Source organism: Entelurus aequoreus, linkage group LG01 (assembly GCF_033978785.1).
Source record: "Entelurus aequoreus isolate RoL-2023_Sb linkage group LG01, RoL_Eaeq_v1.1, whole genome shotgun sequence".
NCBI classification, from domain to species: domain Eukaryota; kingdom Metazoa; phylum Chordata; class Actinopteri; order Syngnathiformes; family Syngnathidae; genus Entelurus; species Entelurus aequoreus.
In genome coordinates this window covers 14,042,472-14,066,837 of record NC_084731.1, presented here as the reverse complement: position 1 = coordinate 14,066,837, position 24,366 = coordinate 14,042,472, and the positions used below count along the sequence as shown (strand labels likewise).

Sequence of the window (24,366 nt, the reverse complement as noted above, 5' to 3'; positions counted from 1 at the left end):
AATCAACTAAGAAAAATATTTTTGGTGGAAGAGTTTGCAAATTTGGTAAATAAATAACCCCAAAATTTATATTTTGTTGTTTTCTTACTGTACCGAAAATGAACCGAACCGTGACCTCTAAACCGAGGTACGTACTGAACCGAAATTTTTATGTACCATTACACCCCTAGTAAACACAAAATACGTGACACATTTGAATAGTCTGCAGTAGTATGAGGTGGTGCTGTGAAAACACACCTCTGCTGTGACGACCACGTTGCTGTCAGATGGTGCCGACACGTCAACAGTCCCTGTCTGTTCCGCCGTTGCTGGAACTTCTGCTGGAACTTCTGCTGGAACTTCTGCTGGAACTTCTGCTGGAACTTCTACTGGAACTTCTACTGCTTCACCTGCAGTGGCTGTATTGACGGCCGGGATGACCTCCTGACTTTCCTGCGAGTTCGCAGCCTCAGGATTCTGATGGTAGTCCCCATAGTAATAGTTGTAATAATCTGTAAAAAAAAATAAACGACGACGTTTGAGACCACTGACCGAGACAGACAACTAAACACTGCTGTAAATAGAAGCACACCTGTTTCAGTCCAAACATAGTCTTCTGTCTGAGTTTCAGTGTGGACTTTCTCTTTGCTTTTTTTCTTCCACTCGTGAATCTCTGCGCTCAGTTGTTCGACCTGGAAAACACGGAAGTTTTGCAAGTAAAACACAAATGCATGTATCAGATTCACTATTAAAGTAAAGTTAAAGTACCAATGATTGTCACACACACACTAGGTGTGGTGAAATTTGTCCTCTGTATTTAACCCATCCTCTTGTTCACCCCGTGGGAGGTGAGGGGAGCAGTGGACAGCAGCGGTGCCGCGCCCGGGAATCTTTTTTTTTTGGTGATTTAACCCCCAATTCCAACCCTTGATGATGAGTGCCAAGCAGGGAGGTAATGGCTCCCATTTTTATAGTCTTTAGATTAAGATTAAAGATTTAAGTACCAATGATTGTCACACACACACTAGATGTGGTGAAATTTGTCCTCTGCATTTGATCCATCCCCTTGGGGAGCAGTGGGCAGCAGCAGCGCCGCGCCCGGGAATCATTTTGGTGATTTAACCCCCAACTCCAACCCTTGATGCTGAGTGCCAAGCAGGGAGGTAATGGGTCCCATTTTTATAGTCTTTGGTATGACTCGGCTGGGATTTGAACTCCAACCTACCGATCTCAGGGCGGACACTCTAACCACTAGGCCACTGAGTATGACTCGGCCGGGATTTGAACTCACAACCTACCGATCTCAGGGCGGACACTCTAACCCTAGGCCACTTTAGGCTGATCAGTACCCCCAGGATTTCACAGGCTTTTTTTTGTGATTGTCACGGCCTAAAATGCCTGAATTCGCGAGCTTTTTCAGAAAATTGCATGACAAATTGCGATGTTTTAAGGCATATTTTCTTTTCAATAAAATTGAATCAACTCGTGATTTTATGAATTTGTTATCAACGTTTTAGGAGTCATTCTAACCTGATCCTCAAAAATCTAAGGATTTCAACAAAAAATGTAAAACAAATACTGTGTTGATGTTTTACTCGTTTTATACCTACTACTAAGACATTAGATCAGGGGTTTTCATCGTTTCAAGGCCAATGACCCCCAAACTGATGGACAAATGGAGCGGGGACACTCTCAGCTTGTATAAAATTGTCTTTTAAATTAAACTGATCATAAAGATACCGTTTCATTGTGCAATACCTAAGAATTTCAAAGAAATCAGTATAGCTGGCTGGCAAAAATAGTCCTGAAAACCTTTTTTTTTTTCAGAAAGTCACATGATTGATATTACTATTATAATTTCTAACCTTGATTTTTGTTTTTATTTTTGTCTCCTCCACCCTGTTGTTAACTTTAACTTATTAGCACTTTGAGATCTGTTTGCTCTGTCGTCCACAAGTTGCAGACATTCTCTTTGTAAGTTTTACGCTTGAAAAGTGTTTATCTCAAACATTATTTTATGTTCCAAAACATTCCCCTCGCACATTAAGAGCATTTTTGACCTGTTGAGAGCAACCTCGAGCAATCATTTTGTTGGTAAATGACATAGAAGATGATCATCATACTTCAACTTTTCTGTCACATTGAATGCTGCCTCTTTGTTAGGTCAGCATTGGAAAAAAAAAATTATTCGAAATTGCCTTACCCTGGATAAATAAAAGGTTAATTAAATATATAAAAACATGAAAACTAGTGTTTTGCAACACTTTAGTACACTACGTTTCCCAGAAGGCTTAAGGCCGTAGACAGGAACTGAAAGTACGTCTGAGCTGTGCAGGAGTACGACAATTGGGCAGTTTGAGCAAAAAAGTTGGTATATTGTTACACATTTGTGGAACGCTCTCCCTGACCACCTGAGGGCACCACAGACTGTGGATGCTTTTAAAAAAGGCTTAAAAACCCTTCTTTTTTTTAAAAAAGCCTTTTTTAGATATGTGCATACTAGATTTAGCTATTTTAATTTTTTCTTTTTTTAATACACGGTAGCACTTTGAGGTTGTTTACTCAATGTAAAGTGCTTTTTACAAATAAAATATATTATTATTATTGTCCCTGCTTCATCTACAACCATAAATTTAGATTAGAAAGTTGACTTGTGCATTTGAGCGCCGCTTATAGAGAAATGTGTTTGCCGAAAATGACACAGATTGGCCAAAATGTGCAGGGGAGTTGCAGACAATGTAGGCCGTGCATAATTGGCGTGGTTGAAAAAATGCGGAATCCTGGAAGGGATGGTGTAATGCTGTTCTAAATGACATTATTATGGACCATTTAGTATTTGGTCCATTGTTGTGATTGAAACTTGCACTCTAATATCAGTATAATACATACAGTGCTGTTCTATAGCAATGCAAACTACATTCACAGTAACTGTATTTTAAACTGATATAATTAATAACTTACTGTGTCAATTTTTTGTCCAACTCGGCTCTAAAAGTGTGGTTTCCTCAACGTACTGTCGCACGGCAACACTACTTCATCTCACACACAAACATACAAATATTATCCACTCAGACCTGTTTCCTCAAGTCTTCATTGTAGCTCTCTGTGCTCCTCTGTAGTCCCTCGGAGTGGCTCAGCTGCTTCTGCAACTTGGACAGCTCCGTCTTGCACTCCTTCAGCTCGTCTTTTAACGCCTCCACTTTAAGACGGAGCTCAGTCACCTCATACCCGCAGTCCTTTTCGCCGTTCTCGCCCTGCATTCTCACCTGACAAGAAAAGGACCAGGTTTGCACCATGCGCGTGACTAAATGATTCATTAAGAGCGGGGTTAGTATTACTTGGGAGAAGAAATGTGATAGCAACTATGCACATTTGTATTGAACCGTTTCGGTACGGGTGTTTCGGTTCGGAGGTGTACCGAACGAGTTTCCACACGAACATATTAAGTAGCCGCCGAAGCTAAAGTCTTAACAAGCTGCTCCGCTTTCTGCCTCTGTCTGTGTCAGTACTCTACACAGCACCCAGCATTGTCCCACCCACACAACCATCTGATTGGTTATACGCAGAGCGGTAACAGCCAATCAGCAGTGCATATTCAGAGCAGTAACAGCCAATGAGCAGTGCGTATTCAGAGCGCATGTCGTCAGTGCTCCAGCGTTGTGATGAGCAGGTAGGTGTTTAGCAGGTGAGCATCACGTAGCGGACTCTCCGCAAATTATAATAAACACCTCCCAGTCAACTACTAGTAACATCACTATGAGCCCGTTGACGTTCTAGAAACCTAAACAGCAGCTCAGCTCGCTCGCAGTCCTGGCTTGAGGTGAAGGCTAATTAGCTTTTAGCGTAGCGTAAAATCATTTTGCCGTGTGTGTGAGTGTGTGTTACGGACAGCAAAGCCCTGTCTGTCTGTTATTTCACTTTAACTTTTTTCTGTGTTGATTGAGCTGTGTTGAAGCAGCAAAAAAGGACATTATGTTAAATGAAGAGTTTCTGTCTCTGATAGTTGATATAATAATGTAACTGCATCATTAAGCCTACATGAACATTAATCATTAGTAATGCAGCAGCCTAGTTTTGAATGGCAGGGTCCCTGCTATCACATGTTGATAAAAATATAACATTTACATAATAAAAATAAACTACAGGCTTCCCAAATGCTGTAATAAATTAAGCATGATGAGTTGACTTGAAACTGTTTAATGTTGCACTTTTTATATGTAGAAGAAAAGTTTTGTCATTTTATTTAATCTGAGCAAGAACTTGAGGCAGTTTAATGTTGATTAACGTGGGCAGAATTATTATAGTGTTCCCAATGTTAAAAGGATGAAGCCATTGTTTACAAATTTGGTAAATAAATAACCAAAAAATTTATATTTTGTTGTTTTCTTACTGTACCGAAAATGAACCGAACCGTGACCTCTAAACCGAGGTACGTACCGAACCGAAATTTTTGTGTACCGTTACACCCCTACACAACATGGCACTGGACTTTACAAAACACACACTGCGTATTTCAAATATAACCAGTGTTGGCGGTAACACACTTTTTGTGTCTTTTTACGCATTGAAATCAGAAAAGACGCGCAATCACGGAAGCCTGCGCGTCCCCTGGATGCGAATTTTATTTTTATTTTTACCACCCGGTTTTTATTTGTATTCGTTATTTGATCGCTTATCGCTTTCTGCCTGTGTTTTTTTTATTTTATATTTGCCGGGTCAAATTTCCGTCCCCGTTTATTGCGTTTTTATTGGCCGTAAATTTTGATTCGCCGAAAGTTTTATCAATGACAAATACTGCCTCAGTTGGCACTCGGACAACTTTACCGCGAGGGGCTGTCAAAAGAAAGACTTGATGGTAAACACTAAGGTGAGTGTAAAGTCTAACTTTTTAACTTCATCTTGTGCCATGTCTCTAGTAGAGATGGCACACTATGAGTTGTTTTAGTCTTTGTGAGTCCATGACACTTTTATCTCCTGCTGGATCGACATCGTTAGAGGATGGAGACAGGCTAGTTTCAAGCTAAAGACCAGACTTCTCCACCCCAAAAACATACTTTGTAGGTCAACAAACGGGGCAAATATGTGCCTTTTGAAGTGTTAATGTGAGAGGAGTGTTCAAAATGAGTGTCTTGACTTCTCCACCCCAAAAACATACTTTGTAGGTCAACAAACGGGGCAAATATGAGCCTGAGAGGAGTGTTCAAAATGAGTGTCTTGGAGAAGTGGCTGACAAGTTAGTATATGACATCATCACCGTCATTTTTTACTGAAGCAGAGATGCTGACTTTGGATTATAATAAACGCGCATGCGTCGCCAGGCTCTGCTTTTTATCGATAGACTTATCAGATTTAATTTTTTATTATCTATAGCAGAGGTGTCAAAAGTGTGGCCATTTGCAGCTAATGTTTTAAAGGCCCACAGCACATTCTAAAAAAATACTATCAAAATAAACAAAAACATAACTGAAGTGGAATAAAAAAGCTTACAGGTGAGATGTAATTTAGAAAAAAGTTGCAATGTTGACTGATAAAACAAAGCTGTTTTTTTTTTTTTCTTTAAAACTGTCATTGCTCAAAACATAATATTGACTCAAAATCAATGTTTTTATGAATTATTGATCTATCTGTACTTCACATCAAATATTCCACTTTGAGAAATATTTTTTTGTGGAAGATTTTGCATATTTTGTGTTTGCCATAAAAAAAAAATGTTTTCTTTGACAAAAAGGGCAGAAAACCAACAAACAAAAAAAACAACATAAAAAACTTAGAATAGAGGGATAGATGTGAAGTTGATGTAGATCAGTGTTTTTCAACCTTTTTTGAGCCAAGGCACCTTTTTTGCGTTGAAAAAATGCGGAGGCACACCACCAGCAGAAATCATTAAAAAACAAAACTCAGTTGACAGTAAAACGTTTTTGTCGCAATTGTTGGATATGACTTCAAAGCATAACCAAGCATGCATCAATATAGCTCGTCTCAAAGTAGGTGTACTGTCACCACCTGTCACATCACACCCTGACTTATTTTGAGTTTTTGCTGTTTTCCTGTGTGTAGTGTTTGTTATTGTCTTGCGCTCCTATTTTGGTGGCTTTTTCTCTTTTTTTGGTATTTTCCTGTAGCACTTCCATGTCTTCCTTTGAGCGATATTTCCCGCATTTTGTTTTAGCAATCCAGAATATTTTTGTTGTTATTATCCTTCTTTGTGGGGACATTGTTGATTGTCATGTCATGTTTGGATGTACTTTGTGGATGCCGTCTTTGCTCCACAGTAAGTCGTTGCTGTCTTCCAGCATTCTGTTTTTGTTTACTTTCAGTTCAGTTTTAGCTTCGTTCTGCATAGCCTTCCCTAAGCTTCAATGCCATTTCTTAGGGGCACTCACTTTTTGTTTATTTATGGTTTAAGCATTAGACACCTTTTTACCTGCATGCTGCCTCCCGCTGTTTCCGATAACTACAAAGCAATTAGCTGCCTGCTGCCACCTACTGATATGGAAGAGTATTACACGGTTACTCTGCCGAGCTCTAGACAGCACCGACACTCAACAACAACACATCATTTGCAGACTATAATTACTGGTTTGCAAAAAATATTTTTAATTTAATGCCTCTTTTCTATTTGCAGCCTTCTGAGGTAAATATCAAAATAAACTTTTTCCACAGGCTAATAATACATTTGAAAATAAAATAACAATAATGAATGAATCAAACATTCAAGCCTTGAAGTAGCAAGAGAAAGTGCATGAAAAAACCTTAATTATTGCTCAGTTTGCTACACTGATTTGCTTTAACACCGAATATGGAACAAGCACTATTATATAACTTAATAGTGCAAAATCAACTTTCAAAAAACAAGTGAAAAAACATCAATGGTATATTAAATAAAATGTAAATTAAAAATGGAATGCCTCTTTTCTATTTGCAGCCTTCTGGGGTAAATATCAACATTAACTTTTTCCACAGGCAAATAAATTAGAAGATAAAATAACAATGAATAAATCAACCATTCAGGCCTTTTTACTGCTCAGTTTGCAACACACTGATCTAATCTGATGTGCCCAAGCCAGATACCTGCCATCTTTTCTGGGATGCTAGTTCATTAATGTCGGGGCTCTGGTGGGCGGGGTTTGGTGGTAGCGGGGCGTGTATATTGTAGCGTCCCGGAAGAGTTAGTGCTGCAAGGGGTTCTGGGTATTTGTTCTGTTGTGTTTATGTTGTGTTACGGTGCGGATGTTCTCCCGAAATGTGTTTGTCATTCTTGTTTGGTGTGGCACATATTTGTAACAGTGTTAAAGTTGTTTATGCGTCCACCCTCAGTGCGACCAGTATGGCTGTTGATCAAGTGTGTGTGTAGAAGCCGCATATATCATGGGACAGGGGCTGGCACGCTGTTTGTATGGAGGAAAAGCAGATGTGACGACAGGTTGTAGAGGACGCTTAAGGCACGCCTCAAATATTGTTGTCCGGGTGGAAATCGTGAGAAATTCGTGAGAATGGTTGCCCCGGGAGACTTTCCAGAGGGGCACTGAAAATCGGGAGGGTTGGCAAGTATGAGTATTAGCGGTGAATGCGGTGTTACAGCGGCACCGCCGCTGTATAATACCGGCGGGCCAGCTCTAATGTTAATTTGATATTGCCTCAAGGGCCAAATGAAATTACACGGCGGGCCAAATTTGGCCGACGGGCCAGAGTTTGACTAACATGCTCTGGAGATTTAAATAAATAATGAATGTATGCCCTGGCACACCATTATCATCATTTCATGACCCAAGCAAAACACTTTTTACACTTTTATACTGAAACAAATACACTTACAACTTATTAAATACAAATATAGAAAAAAATACCGGCAGTGGTAAAAGTTTAGGTCCATGAAGGAAAGAAGAAAGTGAATGAATGTTTATAACTAAATACATTTACATATGCATAAATATGCTATTTTTGTAATGCATTAAGTAACGTTTATGACAACTTTTTACCAACACACAATATAGAAAGTGAAATATAACAGTAATGCATACATTCATCATTTGTTTTCAAAACGCTTAAAAAAAAGTGGCACCCCAACTATTAACTGTGGGACCCCATTTTTATGACTTAATGGGGCCCCTGGGACCCCACTTGGAAGCTTTTTAGCGCCAACACTGCTCAGCACTCCTCGTTAAAAAAGACAAGTCTCACCTTTTCCTTCCTTTTCGCCGCGTCTTAAAGCGTAAATGTCCATTCACCTCGGCACAAGACCCGACCTGAAAGTTGAACATAAATATCTTGTAACTGCTCCGTATTTCCAGCACATTGGAGTACATGTTTGATGACAATTAGACAGTTACAGTTAAAACCGTGAAGACGCTGACACACAACCGACCGCCATTAACTAACATCAAAGTGCCTCCGGGCGGAAGCACTTCTTCTTCTGCGTTGGCGGACTTCCGGTTTTCGAACTGAAACGCCCTTTATCGCCATCTATTGAGCAAACTTTTTGGGACCAAAATTGTTTACCGGTATTTTATATATTAACATCACAAAGAGGCAAGCCCATAACAAATAGGTCACACTATTCTGAATGTTGCTGTGTCGGGTTTGGTTTTGGAATTGGAATTGCATTATTATGGTATTGTTGTGTATTGTTTTGTTGGATTGATTAATAAAAAATAAATAAATAAATAAAATAAAGTAAATAATATCAATACAAATATGCGTATATTTGTGGACAGCACTGCATAAGAACAAAGAGACAAGAGCATAACAGGAAAAAGACCGATAAACTCATGAACCGTCATGTCACTTTTGCACCACCAGAGGCCGCTGTGATACACACCAATCCAGTCCAATGTCCTTGCACTTTTTAACATGTTAAAGCAGGGTTTTTCAACCTTTTTTGAGCCGAAGCACATTTTTTTGCGTTGAAAAAATGCGGAGGCACACCACCAGCAGAAATCATTAAAAAAACAAACTCAGTTGACAGTAAAAAGTTGTTGTCACAATTGTTGGATATGACTTTAAAGCATAACCAAGCATGCATCACTATAGCTCTTGTCTCAAAGTAGGTGTACTGTCACCACCTGTCACATCACACCCTGACTTACTTGGACTTTTTTGCTGTTTTCCTGTGGGTAAAGTTTTAGTTCTTGTCTTGCGCTCCTATTTTAATGGATTTTTCTATTTTTTTGGTATTTTCCGGTAGCAGTTTCATGTCTTCCTTTGAGCGATATTTCCCGCATCTACTTTGTTTTAGCAATCAAGAATATTTCAGTTGTTTTTATCCTTCTTTGTGGGGACATTGTTGATTGTCATGTCATGTTCGGCTGTACATTGTGGACGCCGTCTCTGCTCCGCAGTAAGTCTTTGCTGTCGTCCAGCATTCTGTTTTTGTTGACTTTGTAGCCAGTTCAGTTTTAGTCTCGTTCTGCATAGCCTTTCCTAAGCTTCAATGCATTTTCTTAGGGGCACTCACCTTTTGTTTATTTTTGGTTTAAGCATTTGACACCTTTTTACCTGCACCCTGCCTCCCGCTGTTTCCGACATCTCCAAAGCAATTAGCTACCGGCTGCCACCTACTGATATGGAAGAGTATTACACGGTTACTCTGCCGAGCTCTGACAGCACCGACTCTCAACAACAACACATCATTTGCAGACTATAATTACTGGTTTGCAAAAAATATTTTGAACCCAAATAGCTGAGATTAGATCGTCTCCGACGGCACACCAAACTGTATGTCACGGCACAACGCGGCACAGTGGTTGAAAAACACTGGACTACTGTATAATACCTATGTTCCTTTTTGACTGTACTTGAATGTATAATAGACTGTATTTATATTATTCACATGTGAATAATGCTGTATAATAGACTGTATATATACTATTCACATGTGAATAATGCTGTATAATAGACTGTATTTATATTATTCACATGTGAATAATGCTGTATAATAGACCGTATTTATATTATTCACATGTGAATAATGCTGTATAATAGTCTGTATTTATATTATTCACATGTGAATAAGGCTGTATAATAGACTGTATTTATATTATTCACATGTGAATAATGCTGTATAATAGACTGCATTTTTATTATTCACATGTGAATAATGCTGTATAATAGACTGTATTTATATTATTCACATGTGAATAATGCTGCATAATAGACTGTATTTATGTTATTCACATGTGAATAATGCTGTACAATAGACTGTATTTATATTATTCACATGTGAATAATGCTGTATAATAGACTGTATTTATGTTATTCACATGTGAATAATGCTGTACAATAGACTGTATGTATATTATTCACATGTGAATAATGCTGTATAGTAGACTGTATTTATATTATTCACATGTGAATAATGCCGTATAATAAACTGTATTTATATTATTCACATGTGAATAATGCTGTATAATAGACTGTATTTATATTATTCACATGTGAATAATGCTGTATAATAGACTGTATTTATATTATTCACATGTGAATAATGCTGTATAATAGACTGTATGTATATTATTCACATGTGAATAATGCTGTATAGTAGACTGTATTTATATTATTCACATGTGAATAATGCCGTATAATAAACTGTATTTATATTATTCACATGTGAATAATGCTGTATAATAGACTGTATGTATATTATTCACATGTGAATAATGCTGTATAGTAGACTGTATTTATATTATTCACATGTGAATAATGCCGTATAATAAACTGTATTTATATTATTCACATGTGAATAATGCTGTATAGTAGACTGTATTTATATTATTCACATGTGAATAATGCCGTATAATAAACTGTATTTATATTATTCACATGTGAATAATGCTGTATAATAGACTGTATTTATATTATTCACATGTGAATAATGCTGTGTAATAGACTGTATTTATATTATTCACATGTGAATAATGCTGTATAATTGACTGTATTTATATTATTCACATGTGAATAATGCTGTATAATAGACTGTATTTATATTATTCACATGTGAATAATGCTGTATAATAGACTGTATTTATGTTATTCACATGTGAATAATGCTGTATAATAGACTGTATTTATATTATTCACATGTGAATAATGCTGTATAATAGACTGTATTTATATTATTCACATGTGAATAATGCTGTATAATAGACTGTATTTATGTTATTCACATGTGAATAATGCTGTATAATAGACTGTATGTATACTATTCACATAGCATACAAAAGTGCTTTTTTTTATTAACTGTAACTGTCTCATTTTATATCCCTTTTTTTCTGGCGTCATTTCCCAAGTGGTCAGTAGACTTCTTTTCCAAGAAACTATTGCTTGTCTGCATTGTTTTAGTTCCGCAGGAAAGAGTGACGTGGCTCTGCTATTCTCCTCTAAAAGAGAAGTAGTTTGTATATGGTGCCTTATACACATTTGCATATGTGGAGTTATTACATACTCAGGCTAACAACATTTGACGTTCTGTCCTCCGTTACTTTTTGTTTTGTCTACCGAGGGGAAACGTAACAATCGAGAGGAGCTGAAATTGTTGTTGCTTCTGGCTTATGTGATTGTTTTGACCAAAATCATATTTTCCCAGTTCCTCCCACATCACAGTACGGTATTTGAAACACGAGCCTCTGTACACAGCTCCAGACTTCTCGACAAAGCTCGGCTGGCTCCAGCTTTTGAAGGATCGGGTGGTCTTTTATCCAGAGACCCCATCGATGCACGCACACGGCCGCCTTTATGCCACCTTCTAATGTTTATCCATGCCATTTTTAGAGAAGAAAAAACAGGACGGGAAGGTCTCCTCCTCTGTTATGACTTCCTCAGCACAAAAATAATACAGTACCATTTGATCCTCATTTTCCAGTCAGTGTATTTTCTTATTACAACACAGTCTTCAGATAAACACCCTGAAACCAAAAAGCAGACATCTGCAGTCCCGGAGAGCAAACAACGACAAACTCCACCCTTTTAGTGCGGGGGCCTCTAAGAGGAGCCACGTGTGTCTCAGTCATGGAAAATTGTGTGTAAGCAGCTGAGACGTGGCTGTCTACAAATGTATTATTATACTTTCTATTGCTTTTTGAAGTGGCACATCTGTAAAAGTACTGATCGTAACAGGTGGCAGATGCAGTGAATGTTAGTCATCACCATTATCATATCAACCGATGTAGTTTTTGAGAGGATTTTCAAATCCGAGCTGCAATAAACATTGGGCTTAGTGACTGGACAGAACTGTACGGGGGTGTAGGGACATGAGGGATCAAACTGTGATGGTTCATTTGGCTAAAGAAGACTTAACAACGGTACATTTACAGAGGTACTGATTAGGGATGTCCGATAATGGCTTTTTGCCGATATCCGATATTCTGATATTGACCAAACCCTTAATTACCGATATCAACCGATACCGATATATACAGTCGTGGAATTAACACATTATTATGCCTAATTTGGACAACCAGGTATGGTGAAGATAAGGTCCTTTTTTAAATTAAAAAAATAAAATAAAATAAGATAAACAAACTAAAAACATTTTCTTGAATAAAAAAGAAAGTAAAACGATATAAAAACAGTTACATAGAAACTAGTAATGAATGAAAATGAGTCAAATTAACTGTTAAAGGCCTACTGAAATGATTTTTTTTTATTCAAACTGGGATAGCAGATCCATTCTATGTGTCATACTTGATCATTTTGCGATATTGCCATATTTTTGCTGAAAGGATTTAGTAGAGAACATCGACGATAAAGTTCGCAACTTTTGGTCGCTGATAAAAAAAAAAAGCCTTGCCTGTACCGGAAGTAGCGTGACGTCACAAGCTGGAGTGCTACACACATTTCCCTATTGTTTACACCAGCAGCGAGAGCGATTCGGACCAAGAAAGCGACGATTACCCCATTAATTTGAGCCAGGATGAAAGATTCGTGGATGAGGAAAGTGAGAGTGAAGGACTAGAGTGCAGTGCAGGACGTATCTTTTTTCGCTCTGACCGTAACTTAGGTACAAGCTGGCTCATTGGAATCCACACTTTCTCCTTTTTCTATTGTGGATCACGGATTTGTATTTTAAACCACCTGGGATACTATATCCTCTTGAAAATGAGAGTCGAGAACGCGAAATGGACATTCACAGTGACTTTTATCTCCACGACAATACATCGGCGAAGCACTTTAGCTACGGAGCTAGCGTGATGGCATCGGGCTTAACTGCAGATAGAAACAAAAGAAATAAACCCCTGACTGGAAGGATAGACAGAAAATCAACAATAGTATTAAACCATGGACATGTAACTACACGGTTAATAATTTCCAGCCTGGCGAAGCTTAACAATGCTGTCGCTAACGACGCCATTGAAGCTAACTTAGCTACGGGACCTCACAGAGCTATGCTAAAAACATTAGCTATCCACCTACGCCAGCCAGCCCTCATCTGCTCATCAACACCCGTGCTCACCTGCGTTCCAGCGATCGACGGAGTGACGAAGGACTTCACCCGATCATCGATGCGGTCGGCGGCTAGCATCGAATAGCGCGTCTGCTATCCAAGTCAAAGTCCTCCTGGTTGTGTTGCTGCAGCCAGCCGCTAATACACTGATCCCACCTACAGCTTTCTTCTTTGCAGTCTCCATTGTTCATTAAACAAACTGCAAAAGATTCACCAACACAGATGTCCAGAAAACTGTGGAATTTTGAGATGAAAACAATGCTTTTTGTATTGGATACAATGGTGTCCGAATACTTCCGTTTCAACGATTGACGTCACGTGCAAACGTCATCATACATAGACGTTTTCAACCGGAAGTTTCGCGGGAAATTTAAAATTGCACTTTATAAGTTAACCCGGCCGTATTGGCATGTGTTGCAATGTTAAGATTTCATCATTGATATATAAACTATCAGACTGCGTGGTCGGTAGTAGTGGCTTTCAGTAGGCCTCTAAAGGTTAGTACTATTAGTGGACCAGTAGCACGCACAATCATGTGTGCTTACGGACTGTATCCCTTGCAGACTGTATTGATATATATTGATATATAATGTAGGAAGCAGAATATTAATAACAGAGAGAAACAACCCTTTTGTGTGAATGAGTGTTAATGGGGGAGGGAGGTTTTTTGGGTTGGTGCACTAATTGTAAGTGTATCTTGTGTTTTTTATGTTGATTTAATAAATTTAAAAAAAATTTAAAAAACGATACCGATAATAAAAAAAACGATACCGACAATTTCCGATATTACATTTTAAAGCATTTATCGGCCGACATCTCTAGTACTGATGTAATATTTCAGATGTCAACTTCACCCTTTTCGGGTTGGGGAGGAGACCCTGCCCCAAGTGGAGGAGTTCAAGTACCTGAGAGTCTTGTTCACGAGTGAGGGAAGAGTGGATCGTGAGGTCGATAGGGGGATTGGTGCGGCGTCTTCAGTAATGCAGACGCTGTATCGATCCATTGTGGTGAAGAAGGAGCTGAGCCGGAAGGCAAAGCTCTCAATTTACCGGTCGATCTACGTTCCCATCCTCACCTATGGTCATGAGCCTTGGGTTATGACCGAAAGGACAAGATTACGGGTACAAGATCTACGTTCCCATCCTCACCTATGGTCATGAGCCTTGGGTTATGACCGAAAGGACAAGATCACGGGTACAAGATCTACGTTCCCATCCTCACCTATGGTCATGAGCCTTGGGTTATGACCGAAAGGACAAGATCACGGGTACAAGATCTACGTTCCCATCCTCACCTATGGTCATGATCTTTGGGTTATGACCGAAAGGACAAGATCACAGGTACAAGATCTACGTTCCCATCCTCACCTATGGTCATGAGCCTTGGGTTATAACCGAAAGGACAAGATCACGGGTACAAGATCTACGTTCCCATCCTCACCTATGGTCATGAGCCTTGGGTTATGACCGAAAGGACAAGATCACGGGTACAAGATCTACGTTCCCATCCTCACCTATGGTCATGATCTTTGGGTTATGACCGAAAGGACAAGATCACAGGTACAAGATCTACGTTCCCATCCTCACCTATGGTCATGAGCCTTGGGTTATAACCGAAAGGACAAGATTACGGGTACAAGATCTACGTTCCCATCCTCACCTATGGTCATGAGCCTTGGGTTATGACCGAAAGGACAAGATCACGGGTACAAGATCTACGTTCCCATCCTCACCTATGGTCATGAGCCTTGGGTTATAACCGAAAGGACAAGATCACGGGTACAAGATCTACGTTCCCATCCTCACCTATGGTCATGAGCCTTGGGTTATGACCGAAAGGACAAGATCACGGGTACAAGATCTACGTTCCCATCCTCACCTATAGTCATGAGCCTTGGGTTATAACCGAAAGGACAAGATCACGGGTACAAGATCTACGTTCCCATCCTCACCTATGGTCATGAGCCTTGGGTTATAACCGAAAGGACAATAACACGGGTACAAGCGGCCGAAATGGGCTTCCTCCACCGGGTGGTGGGGCTCTCCCTTAGAGATAGGGTGAGAAGATCTGTCATCCGGGGGGAGCTCAAAGTAAAGCCGCTGCTCCTCCACATGGAGAGGAGCCAGATGAGGTGGTTCGGGCATCTGGTCAGGATGCCACCCGAACGCCTCCCTAGGGAGGTGTTTAGGGCACGTCCGACCGGTAGGAGGCCATGGGGAAGACCCAGGACATGTTGGGAAGACTATGTCTCCCAGCTGGCCTGGGAACGCCTCGGGATCACCCGGGAGGAGCTGGACGAAGTGGCTGGGGAGAGGGAAGTCTGGGCTTCTCTGCTTAGGCTGCTGCCCCCGCGACCCGACCTCGGATAAGCGGAAGAAGATGGATGGATGGATAGATGTCAACTTCCAACATTTCAAGATTCTTAACTGTGTACATTTGTAAAACCAGTTCATTGATTTTGTAGTAAAACATACAATAATCCATAAGGGATGTTTTGCAATTTGAAACCATTTTAAACATTTTTAAACAATCCATCCATCTTCTTCTGCTTATCTGAGGTGTGGGTCGCGGGGGCAGCAGCCTAAGCAGAGAAGCCCAGCTTTTCCTCTCCCCAGATACATTGTCTAGCTCGTCCTGGGGGGGATCCCGAGGCGTTACCAGGCCAGCTGGGAGACATAGTCCCCCTCAACGTGTCCTGGGTCTTCCCCGTGGCCACCTATTTGTTGGACGTGCCCTAAATACCTCCCCGGGGAGGCGTTCTGGGGCCATCCTGACCAGATGTTGAACCACATCATCTGGCTCCTCTCCATGTAGAAGAGCAATGGCTTTACTCTGAGCTCCTCCCCAATGACACCCTCTCTCTAAGAGAGAGCTCCGCCACCCGGGGTAGAAAACCATTTTGGCCGCTTGTACCCGTGATGTTGTCCTTTTGGTCCGATACGCCATCCGCTCTTCCCTCACTGTCAACCAGACTCTGAGGTACTTGAACTTCTCCACTTGAGACAAGCTCGCCTCCAAAAAGCAAGCACTTTCATGTGGTATTGGACAGAAAGGAGGACTTTTTTTCTCCTCCATTTGAAAATGTGGACGTTGTCATCACTACTGTCTGATTCCTATACATGCAAGTCATCACAATCATACCAACTTATATTCTTGTCTTCATGAAAGAAAGGAATCTATATGTTAAATTATCATTAAACACATTTAACTTGTTAACCTCTCTTTCATAAATAATAAATATAAATGATACATATGAATGAGGTACAAACCCCGTTTCCATATGAGTTGGGGAATTGTGTTAGATGTAAATATAAACGGAATACAATGATTTGCAAATTATTTTCAACCCATATTCAGTTGAATATGCTACAAAGACAACATATTTGATGTTCAAACTGATAAACCTTTTTTTTGTGCAAATAATCATTAACTCTAGAATTTGATGCCAGCAACACGTGACAAAGAAGTTGGGAAAGGTGGCAATAAATACTGATAAAGTTGAGGAATGCTCATCAAACACTTATTTGGAACATCCCACAGGTGTGCAGGCTAATTGGGAACAGGTGGGTGCCATGATTGGGTATAAAAGTAGATTCCATGAAATGCTCAGTCATTCACAAACAAGGATGGGGTGACGGTCATCACTTTGTCAACAAATGCGTGAGCAAATTGTTGAACAGTTTAAGAAAAACCTTTCTCAACCAGCTATTGCAAGGAATTTAGGGATTTCACCATCTACACTCCGTAATATCATCAAAGGGTTCAGAGAATCTGGAGAAATCACTGCACGTAAGCAGCTAAGCCCGTGACCTTCCATCCCTCAGGCTGTACTGCATCAACAAGCGACATCAGTGTGTAAAGGATATCACCACATGGGCTCAGGAACACTTCAGAAACCCACTGTCAGTAACTACAGTTGGTCGCTACATCTGTAAGTGCAAGTTAAAACTCTCCTATGCAAGGCGAAAACCGTTTATCAACAACACCCAGAAACGCCGTCGGCTTCGCTGGGCCCGAGCTCATCTAAGATGGACTGATACAAAGTGGAAAAGTGTTCTGTGGTCTGAGGAGTCCACATTTCAAATTGTTTTTGGAAACTGTGGACGTCGTGTCCTCCGGACCAAAGAGGAAAAGAACCATCCGGATTGTTATAGGCGCAAAGTGTAAAAGCCAGCATGTGTGATGGTATGGGGGTGTATTAGTGCCCAAGACATGGGTAACTTACACATCTGTGAAGGCACCATTAATGCTGAAAGGTACATACAGCTTTTGGAGCAACATATGTTGCCATCCAAGCAACGTTACCATGGACGCCCCTGCTTATTTCAGCAAGACAATGCCAAGCCACGTGTTACATCAACGTGGCTTCATAGTAAAAGAGTGCGGGTACTAGACTGGCCTGCCTGTAGTCCAGACCTGTCTCCCATTGAAAATGTGTGGCGCATTCTGAAGCCTAAAATAGCACAACTGTTGAACAACTTAAGCTGTACATCAAGCAAGAATGGGAAAGAATTCCACCTGAGAAGCTTCAAAAATGTGTCTCCTCAGTTCCCAAACCTTTACTGAGTGTTGTTAAAAGGAAAGGCCATGTAACACAGTGGTGAACATGCCCTTTCCCAACTACTTTGGCACGTGTTGCAGCCATGAAATTCTAAGTTAATTATTATTTGCAAAAAAAAAAAAAAAAAGTTTATGAGTTTGAACATCAAATATGTTGTCTTTGTAGTGCATTCAACTGAATATGGGTTGAAAAGAATTTGCAAATCTAACACAACAACTCATATGGAAACGGGGTTTGTAGATCCCCTCCACTTGGTACGTTGGAAAGTATTTGGCCTGCAGAGAAAGTGTGTTACAACATGAAATAAATACTTATGCACAACACAAGCTATTTTTGAATGACAAGTAATCATCTTTCCGTATTATTTTTGAGTCAGGCTGTACAGGATGTTGTTATTTCATGGCTTTTTCTAGCTGATTGTGTCCCAACAACATCACCAACGTTACGTGCTGATGTCTCTCTCTGACTTCTGGAAGTCAGGTGGAGTTCTTGAGACGATCCAATAGAACCGGTTCCACCAGCCTGTCAGTTAGTTAAAACTGTGCAATAGCCTGGGGGGGGGGGGGGGGGTCCATCGGCCTTTAGGTACGGCCCCGCATTCCTAGCCTCTCTCTGGGCCACAAATGAGGAGCCCCTCCTCCTCCTGCTTCGGAGAGGAACACGGTCCATACCATTCTGCCACCACAGGGGGGAACACAAGGAGCTCGCTGGTGAGAAGCTACACCCTTTCTCTGCTGCCACCCCCACCTGGCGGAGTGTCGGTGGGAACGCCTGCTGGAGGCTGGAGGGCTTGGGAGGAGGAGAGAGAGATCAGTTCTTGGAGAGGCAGCTGATCAGAGGGTGTGGGTGGTGGACACACGCCGCCAAGGAGGTCTGAAGACTTCCATTAGTGGACAAGACCTGGTTCCTCATGCATGACGTGAGAACACTCGGGAGGACTTCGCGGAGGAACCACAAGCCAAAAAAAGGGTTCTTCGGCCATCTTTGAGAGGAGCGATGTCCTGGTTGTCACCCGTGTCCTGGGCCAAATGGACCTGGACCGCCGTGCGAGGAGGAGAGGAAGGAGAGGAAGGAGAGGAAGGGAGCGAGAAGGTGCCTAGGGAAGAGGAGGAGGAGGAGGATGATGAGGAGGAGCGATCGCAAGGCTGCAGGCAAGAAGGATTTTGGAGTGAGGAGTGTGTGTTGACGTGTGTGTGTGTGTGTACGTGTGTGTGTGTTTGTACGTGTGTGTGTGTGTGTGTGCGTGTGTGTGTTTGTGTGTGTTCTTGTGTACCCTTCTTGAGACATGAAGAAGGAAAAGTATCTTCCATATGGGGAGGTGTGAACAAGTGATGACATAAATCATGGTCCCAATAACATTGCATCATTTGAAGTGCTCCCCCTCTGGTCAACGTATGAAATAACGTAAAAAATTTGAAGTGCTCCCCCTCTGGTCAACGTATGAAATAACAAGTGCGTGTTAAAATTTTGAAGCGCTTCCCCTCTGGTCAACATATGACATAACAAGTGTGTGTTAAAATTTTGAAGCGCTCCCCCTCTGGTCAACATATGAAATAACAAGCGTGTGTTAAAAATTTGAAGTGCTCCCCCTCTGGCCAGCATATGAAATAACAAGTGTGTGTTAAAATTTGAAGTGCTCCCCACTGGTCAACATATGAAATAACAAGTGTGTGTTAAAATTTTGAAGTGCTCCCCCTCTGGCCAACATATGAAATAACAAGTGTGTGTAAGAAATTGAAATGCGCCCCCTTTAACCAAAATTAATTAAAAAAAAAAAAATGTTTATAGAGACATACTGTAATAACTTGAAGTAAATAATGAAGATGAAAAAACAATTACAAACCAAATATAAAAATGTTTACTAATAGCCGTCTTTTCGACTTTTTTCTTGTAAAATTGGGAACAATTTCTCACATTCTTCCTGTTTCTGTAATATCGCAATATTTTCTCGTAAAATTATTACTTTTTTATGTAAAATTATAATTTTTTAATGCAAAACGGTGACATTTGTCATATAAAATTCTGACCTTTATCACAATATTGCCAATTTTTGTGTTGTTCTTGTAAAATAGTGACATTTTTTGAGTAAAATTCAGATTATTATTATAATATTGCCAACATGTTTAAGTTTTCTCATGAAATTGTGACTTTTGTCGAGTAAAGTTACGACTCTTTTCATAAACTTGCCAAAATGTTAAGCTTTTCTTGTAAAATTGCGACTGTTATTGAGTAAAATTCCAACTTTTATCATAATATTGCACAAATGTTGAGCTGTTCTTGTAAAACAACAACTTGCGTTGAGTAAAATGACGTCTTTTATTATAATACTAGAGGTCGGCATTTATCGGAGGTCTCAAGAAGGTAACAAATAGAAGAAAGTATGAAAGCGTGTGTGTGTGTGTGTTCTTGTATTTCTGCCCTTCTTGAGACATTCCATATGAGGAGGTGTGAACAAGTGATGACATAAATCAATAACATTGCATCTAATAGACAATGTCTCATTTGCACCCCTGCTGGTCAAAATGAGGGTGGTCCCAAAAAGGAGGGATTTTTCACATTGACTGTGTGTCGCTTTTAAAAGTGCTCCCCCTCTGGTCAACATATGAAATAACAAGTGTGTGTTAAAATTTGAAGTGCACCCGTCTGGTCAACATATGAAATAACAAGTGTGTGTTAAAATTTGAAGTGCACCCCTCTGGTCAACATACAAAATAACAAATGTGTGTTAAAATTTGAAGTGCACCCCTCTGGTCAACATATGAAATAACAAGTGTGTGTTAAAATTTGAAGTGCACCCCTCTGGTCAACATATGAAATAACAAGTGTGTGTTAAAATTTGAAGTGCACCCCCTCTGGTCAACATATGAAATAACAAGTGTGTGTAAGAAATTGAAATGCGCCCCCTTTGGCCTAAATTAATAATAAAAATATTTTTTAAAAAAAAATATATATATATAGAGACATACTGTGATAACTTGAAGTAAATAATGAAGGTTAAAAACCAATTACAAACAAAAAATTCAAAAACAATTTTTTTTAACTAGGAGCAGTCTTTTTCTCACAATGTGTCGACTTTTTTCTTATAAAATTGGGAACAATTTCTCATAATCTTTCAGTTTCTGTAGTATTGCAATATTTTCTCGTCAAATGATTACTTTTTTATGTAAAATTATGACTTTTTTATGTAAAATTATTACTTGACAATGGTGACATTTGTCATATAAAATTATGACTTTTATCATAATGTCGCCACAATGTTTTTTTAGTAAAATTCAGATTATTATTATAATATTGCCAACATTTTTTTTAGTTTTCTTATAAAAATGTGACTTTTGTCGAGTAAAATTACGACTCTTTTCATAAAACGCGGTCACACACAACACAACACCACGGTCACACACAACACAACAAACATGATCACACACAACACAACACAACACACACGACCATACACAACACAACAAACACGATCACACACAACACAACACAACACACACAACACAACAAACACGATCACACACAACACAACACACACAACCACACACAACACAACAAACACGATCACACACAACACAACAAACACGATCACAAACAACACAATAAACACGGTCACACACAACACAACAAACACGATCACACACAACACAACACACACAATCACACATCGCACATCACACAACACACATGATCACACAACACACACGGTCACACACAACACAACATGCACGGTCACACACAACACAACACGCACAGTTACACACAACACAACACACACAGTCACACACAACATAAGTTTTGTGGATGTTTGACAAATGTCCAAGCACTGTGCATAATTCAAAATGACCCCCATTTGAATCCATTACAAAGCATGATGGGAAAAAACCAAATCTCTCTCCACACTTCCATTTCCAATTCCATGTTTGGTGCATTTTAGCTGCTTGGTATTTCTGATTGACTACACAACTTTAAGGAGGTTGTCACAGAAGTAAACAATGTAGAAGTCCAACTTTCACATACTCCTAGTATCCAATCATATTCACTGTTTGATATAATATATAAATATGTACACATATCGTTACTTTACGTGTGATGTTTAGCCCCATGCAGTGTAAAAGTGTGTATTTAGATCATGTAGTGAAAACAAATGTGTGGTGGAAACACAACTTCCTGTTTTCTCAGTAGAAACACATCAGCAGCTCTCACACTTTGTGTTAAATGTTGATGGACTTACATCACTACTTGGAGTAAAACTTACATCACTACTTGGAGTAAAACTTACAGTCACAACTTGGAGTAAAACTAACAGTCACTACTTGGAGTAAAACTAACAGTCACTACTTGGGAGTAAAACGTGAAAAGTGTGTACTAGAATGGTGTTGAGTGTGGTTAGTGTGACAGGAAGAGAGGAGGTTGTTGTTGTTTCCTCTTTCTGTCTTCACTTCCTGTCTGCACACCTCTTCACCCTTCACTCACATTTTGCCGCTCACATTTATCCCAGCAGCACTCAAACGCAACACAACTGTCTCACCCACCTGTGTCAAACATCATTCAATGTAGCCCATTAAGTTATTTAATTTGGCCCAGCACATTATTCAATGTGGTCCGCCACATCATTCAATGTAGCCCTTTATGTTATTTGAAGTGGCCCAGCACATTATTCAATGTGATCTGCCACATCATTTTAATTGGGCTTATTACGTTATTTAATGTGGCCCAGCACATTATTCAAAGTGGTCTGTCACATCATTTAATGTAGCCCATCCAGTTATTTAATGTGGCCCAACACATTATTCAATGTGGTCCGCCACATCATTCAATGTGGCCCATTAAGTTATTTAAACATGGCCCAGCGCATTATTCAATGTGGTCTGCCACATCATTTAAAGTGGCCCATCACGTTATTTAATGTGGCCCAACACATTATTCAATGTGGTCCGCCACATCATTCAATGTAGCCCATCACGTTATTTAATGTGGCCCAGCACATTATTCAATGTGGTCCGCCACATCATTCAATGTAGCCCATCACGTTATTTAAATTGGCCCAGCACATTATTCAATGTTGTCTGCCACGTAATTCAATGTAGCCCATCACGTTATTTAATGTGGCCCAGCACATTATTCAATGTGGTCTGCCACATCATTCAATGTAGCCCATCACGTTATTTAAATTGGCCCAGCACATTATTCAATGTGGTCTGCCACATCATTTAATGTAGCCCATCACATTATTCAATGTGGTCCGCCACATCATTCAATGTAGCCCATCACGTTATTTAATGTGACCCAGCACATTATTCAATGTTGTCTGCCACGTAATTCAATGTAGCCCATCACGTTATTTAAGGTGGCCCAGCACATTATTCAATGTGGTCTGCCACGTAATTCAATGTAGCCCATTATGTTATTTAAAGTGGCCCAGCACATTATTCAATGTGGTCTGCCACGTAATTCAATGTAGCCCATCACGTTATTTAAAGTGGCCCAGCACATTATTCAATGTGGTCCGCCACATCATTCAATGTAGCCCATCACGTTATTTAAAGTGGCCCGGCACATTTTTCAATGTGGTCCGCCACGTCATTCAATGTGGCCCATCATGTTATTTAATGTGGCCCAGCACATTATTCAATGTGGTCCGCCACATCATTCAATGTAGCCCATCACGTTATTTAAGGTGGCCCAGCACATTATTCAATGTGGTCTGCCACGTAATTCAATGTAGCCCATTATGTTATTTAAAGTGGCCCAGCACATTATTCAATGTGGTCTGCCACGTAATTCAATGTAGCCCATCACGTTATTTAAGGTGGCCCAGCACATTATTCAATGTGGTCTGCCACGTAATTCAATGTAGCCCATCACGTTATTTAATGTGGCCCAGCACATTATTCAATGTGGTCTGCCACATCATTCAATGTAGCCCATCACGTTATTTAAAGTGGCCCAGCACATTATCCAATGTGGTCCGCCACATCATTCAATGTAGCCCATTATGTTATTTAAAGTGGCCCAGCACATTTTTCAACGTGGTCCGCCACATCATTCAATGTGGCCCATCACATTATTTAATGTGGCCCAGCACATTATTCAATGTGGTCCGCCACATCATTTTAATTGGGCTTATTACGTTATTTAAAGTGGCCCAGCACATTATTCAATGTGGTCCACCACATCATTCAATGTAGCCCTTTATGTTATTTAAAGTGGCCCAGCACATTATTCAATGTGATCTGCCACATCATTTTAATTGGGCTTATTACGTTATTTAATGTGGCCCAGCACATTATTCAAAGTGGTCTGCCACATCATTTAATGTGGCCCATCACGTTATTTAATGTGGCCCAACACATTATTCAATGTGGTCCGCCACATCATTCAATGTGGC

The 24,366-nt window shown here is 40.0% G+C and overlaps 2 protein-coding genes across 5 annotated transcripts in view; one reads left to right on the top strand and one right to left on the bottom strand.

The window, feature by feature from the left end:
* Positions 1-8,436, bottom strand: part of aggf1 (angiogenic factor with G patch and FHA domains 1) — a 32,467-nt gene extending 24,031 nt beyond the window's left edge. For both annotated transcript variants that reach the window (XM_062044346.1, XM_062044338.1), the window contains exons 1-5: positions 8,310-8,436; positions 8,161-8,225; positions 3,054-3,245; positions 572-671; positions 238-491 (exon numbers count right to left, since the gene is read on the bottom strand). In XM_062044346.1, the coding sequence (XP_061900330.1) occupies positions 238-491; positions 572-671; positions 3,054-3,239 (540 nt within the window). In that variant the 5' untranslated portion in view covers positions 3,240-3,245; positions 8,161-8,225; positions 8,310-8,436. The remainder of the gene's footprint in view (positions 1-237; positions 492-571; positions 672-3,053; positions 3,246-8,160; positions 8,226-8,309) is intronic.
* tacc1 (transforming, acidic coiled-coil containing protein 1) overlaps positions 1-24,366 on the top strand; it is an 83,322-nt gene that overhangs the window by 23,669 nt on the left and 35,287 nt on the right. The window contains exon 1 of one of the 3 annotated variants that reach the window (XM_062044309.1): positions 18,789-19,129. The exons of 1 other annotated variant lie outside the window; for it this stretch is intronic. In XM_062044309.1, coding sequence (XP_061900293.1) covers positions 18,975-19,129 — 155 coding nt within the window. In that variant the 5' untranslated portion in view covers positions 18,789-18,974. Of the gene's footprint in view, positions 1-18,788; positions 19,130-24,366 lie in introns of those variants that run through there. One more of the 3 variants, XM_062044318.1, reaches the window with a different exon arrangement.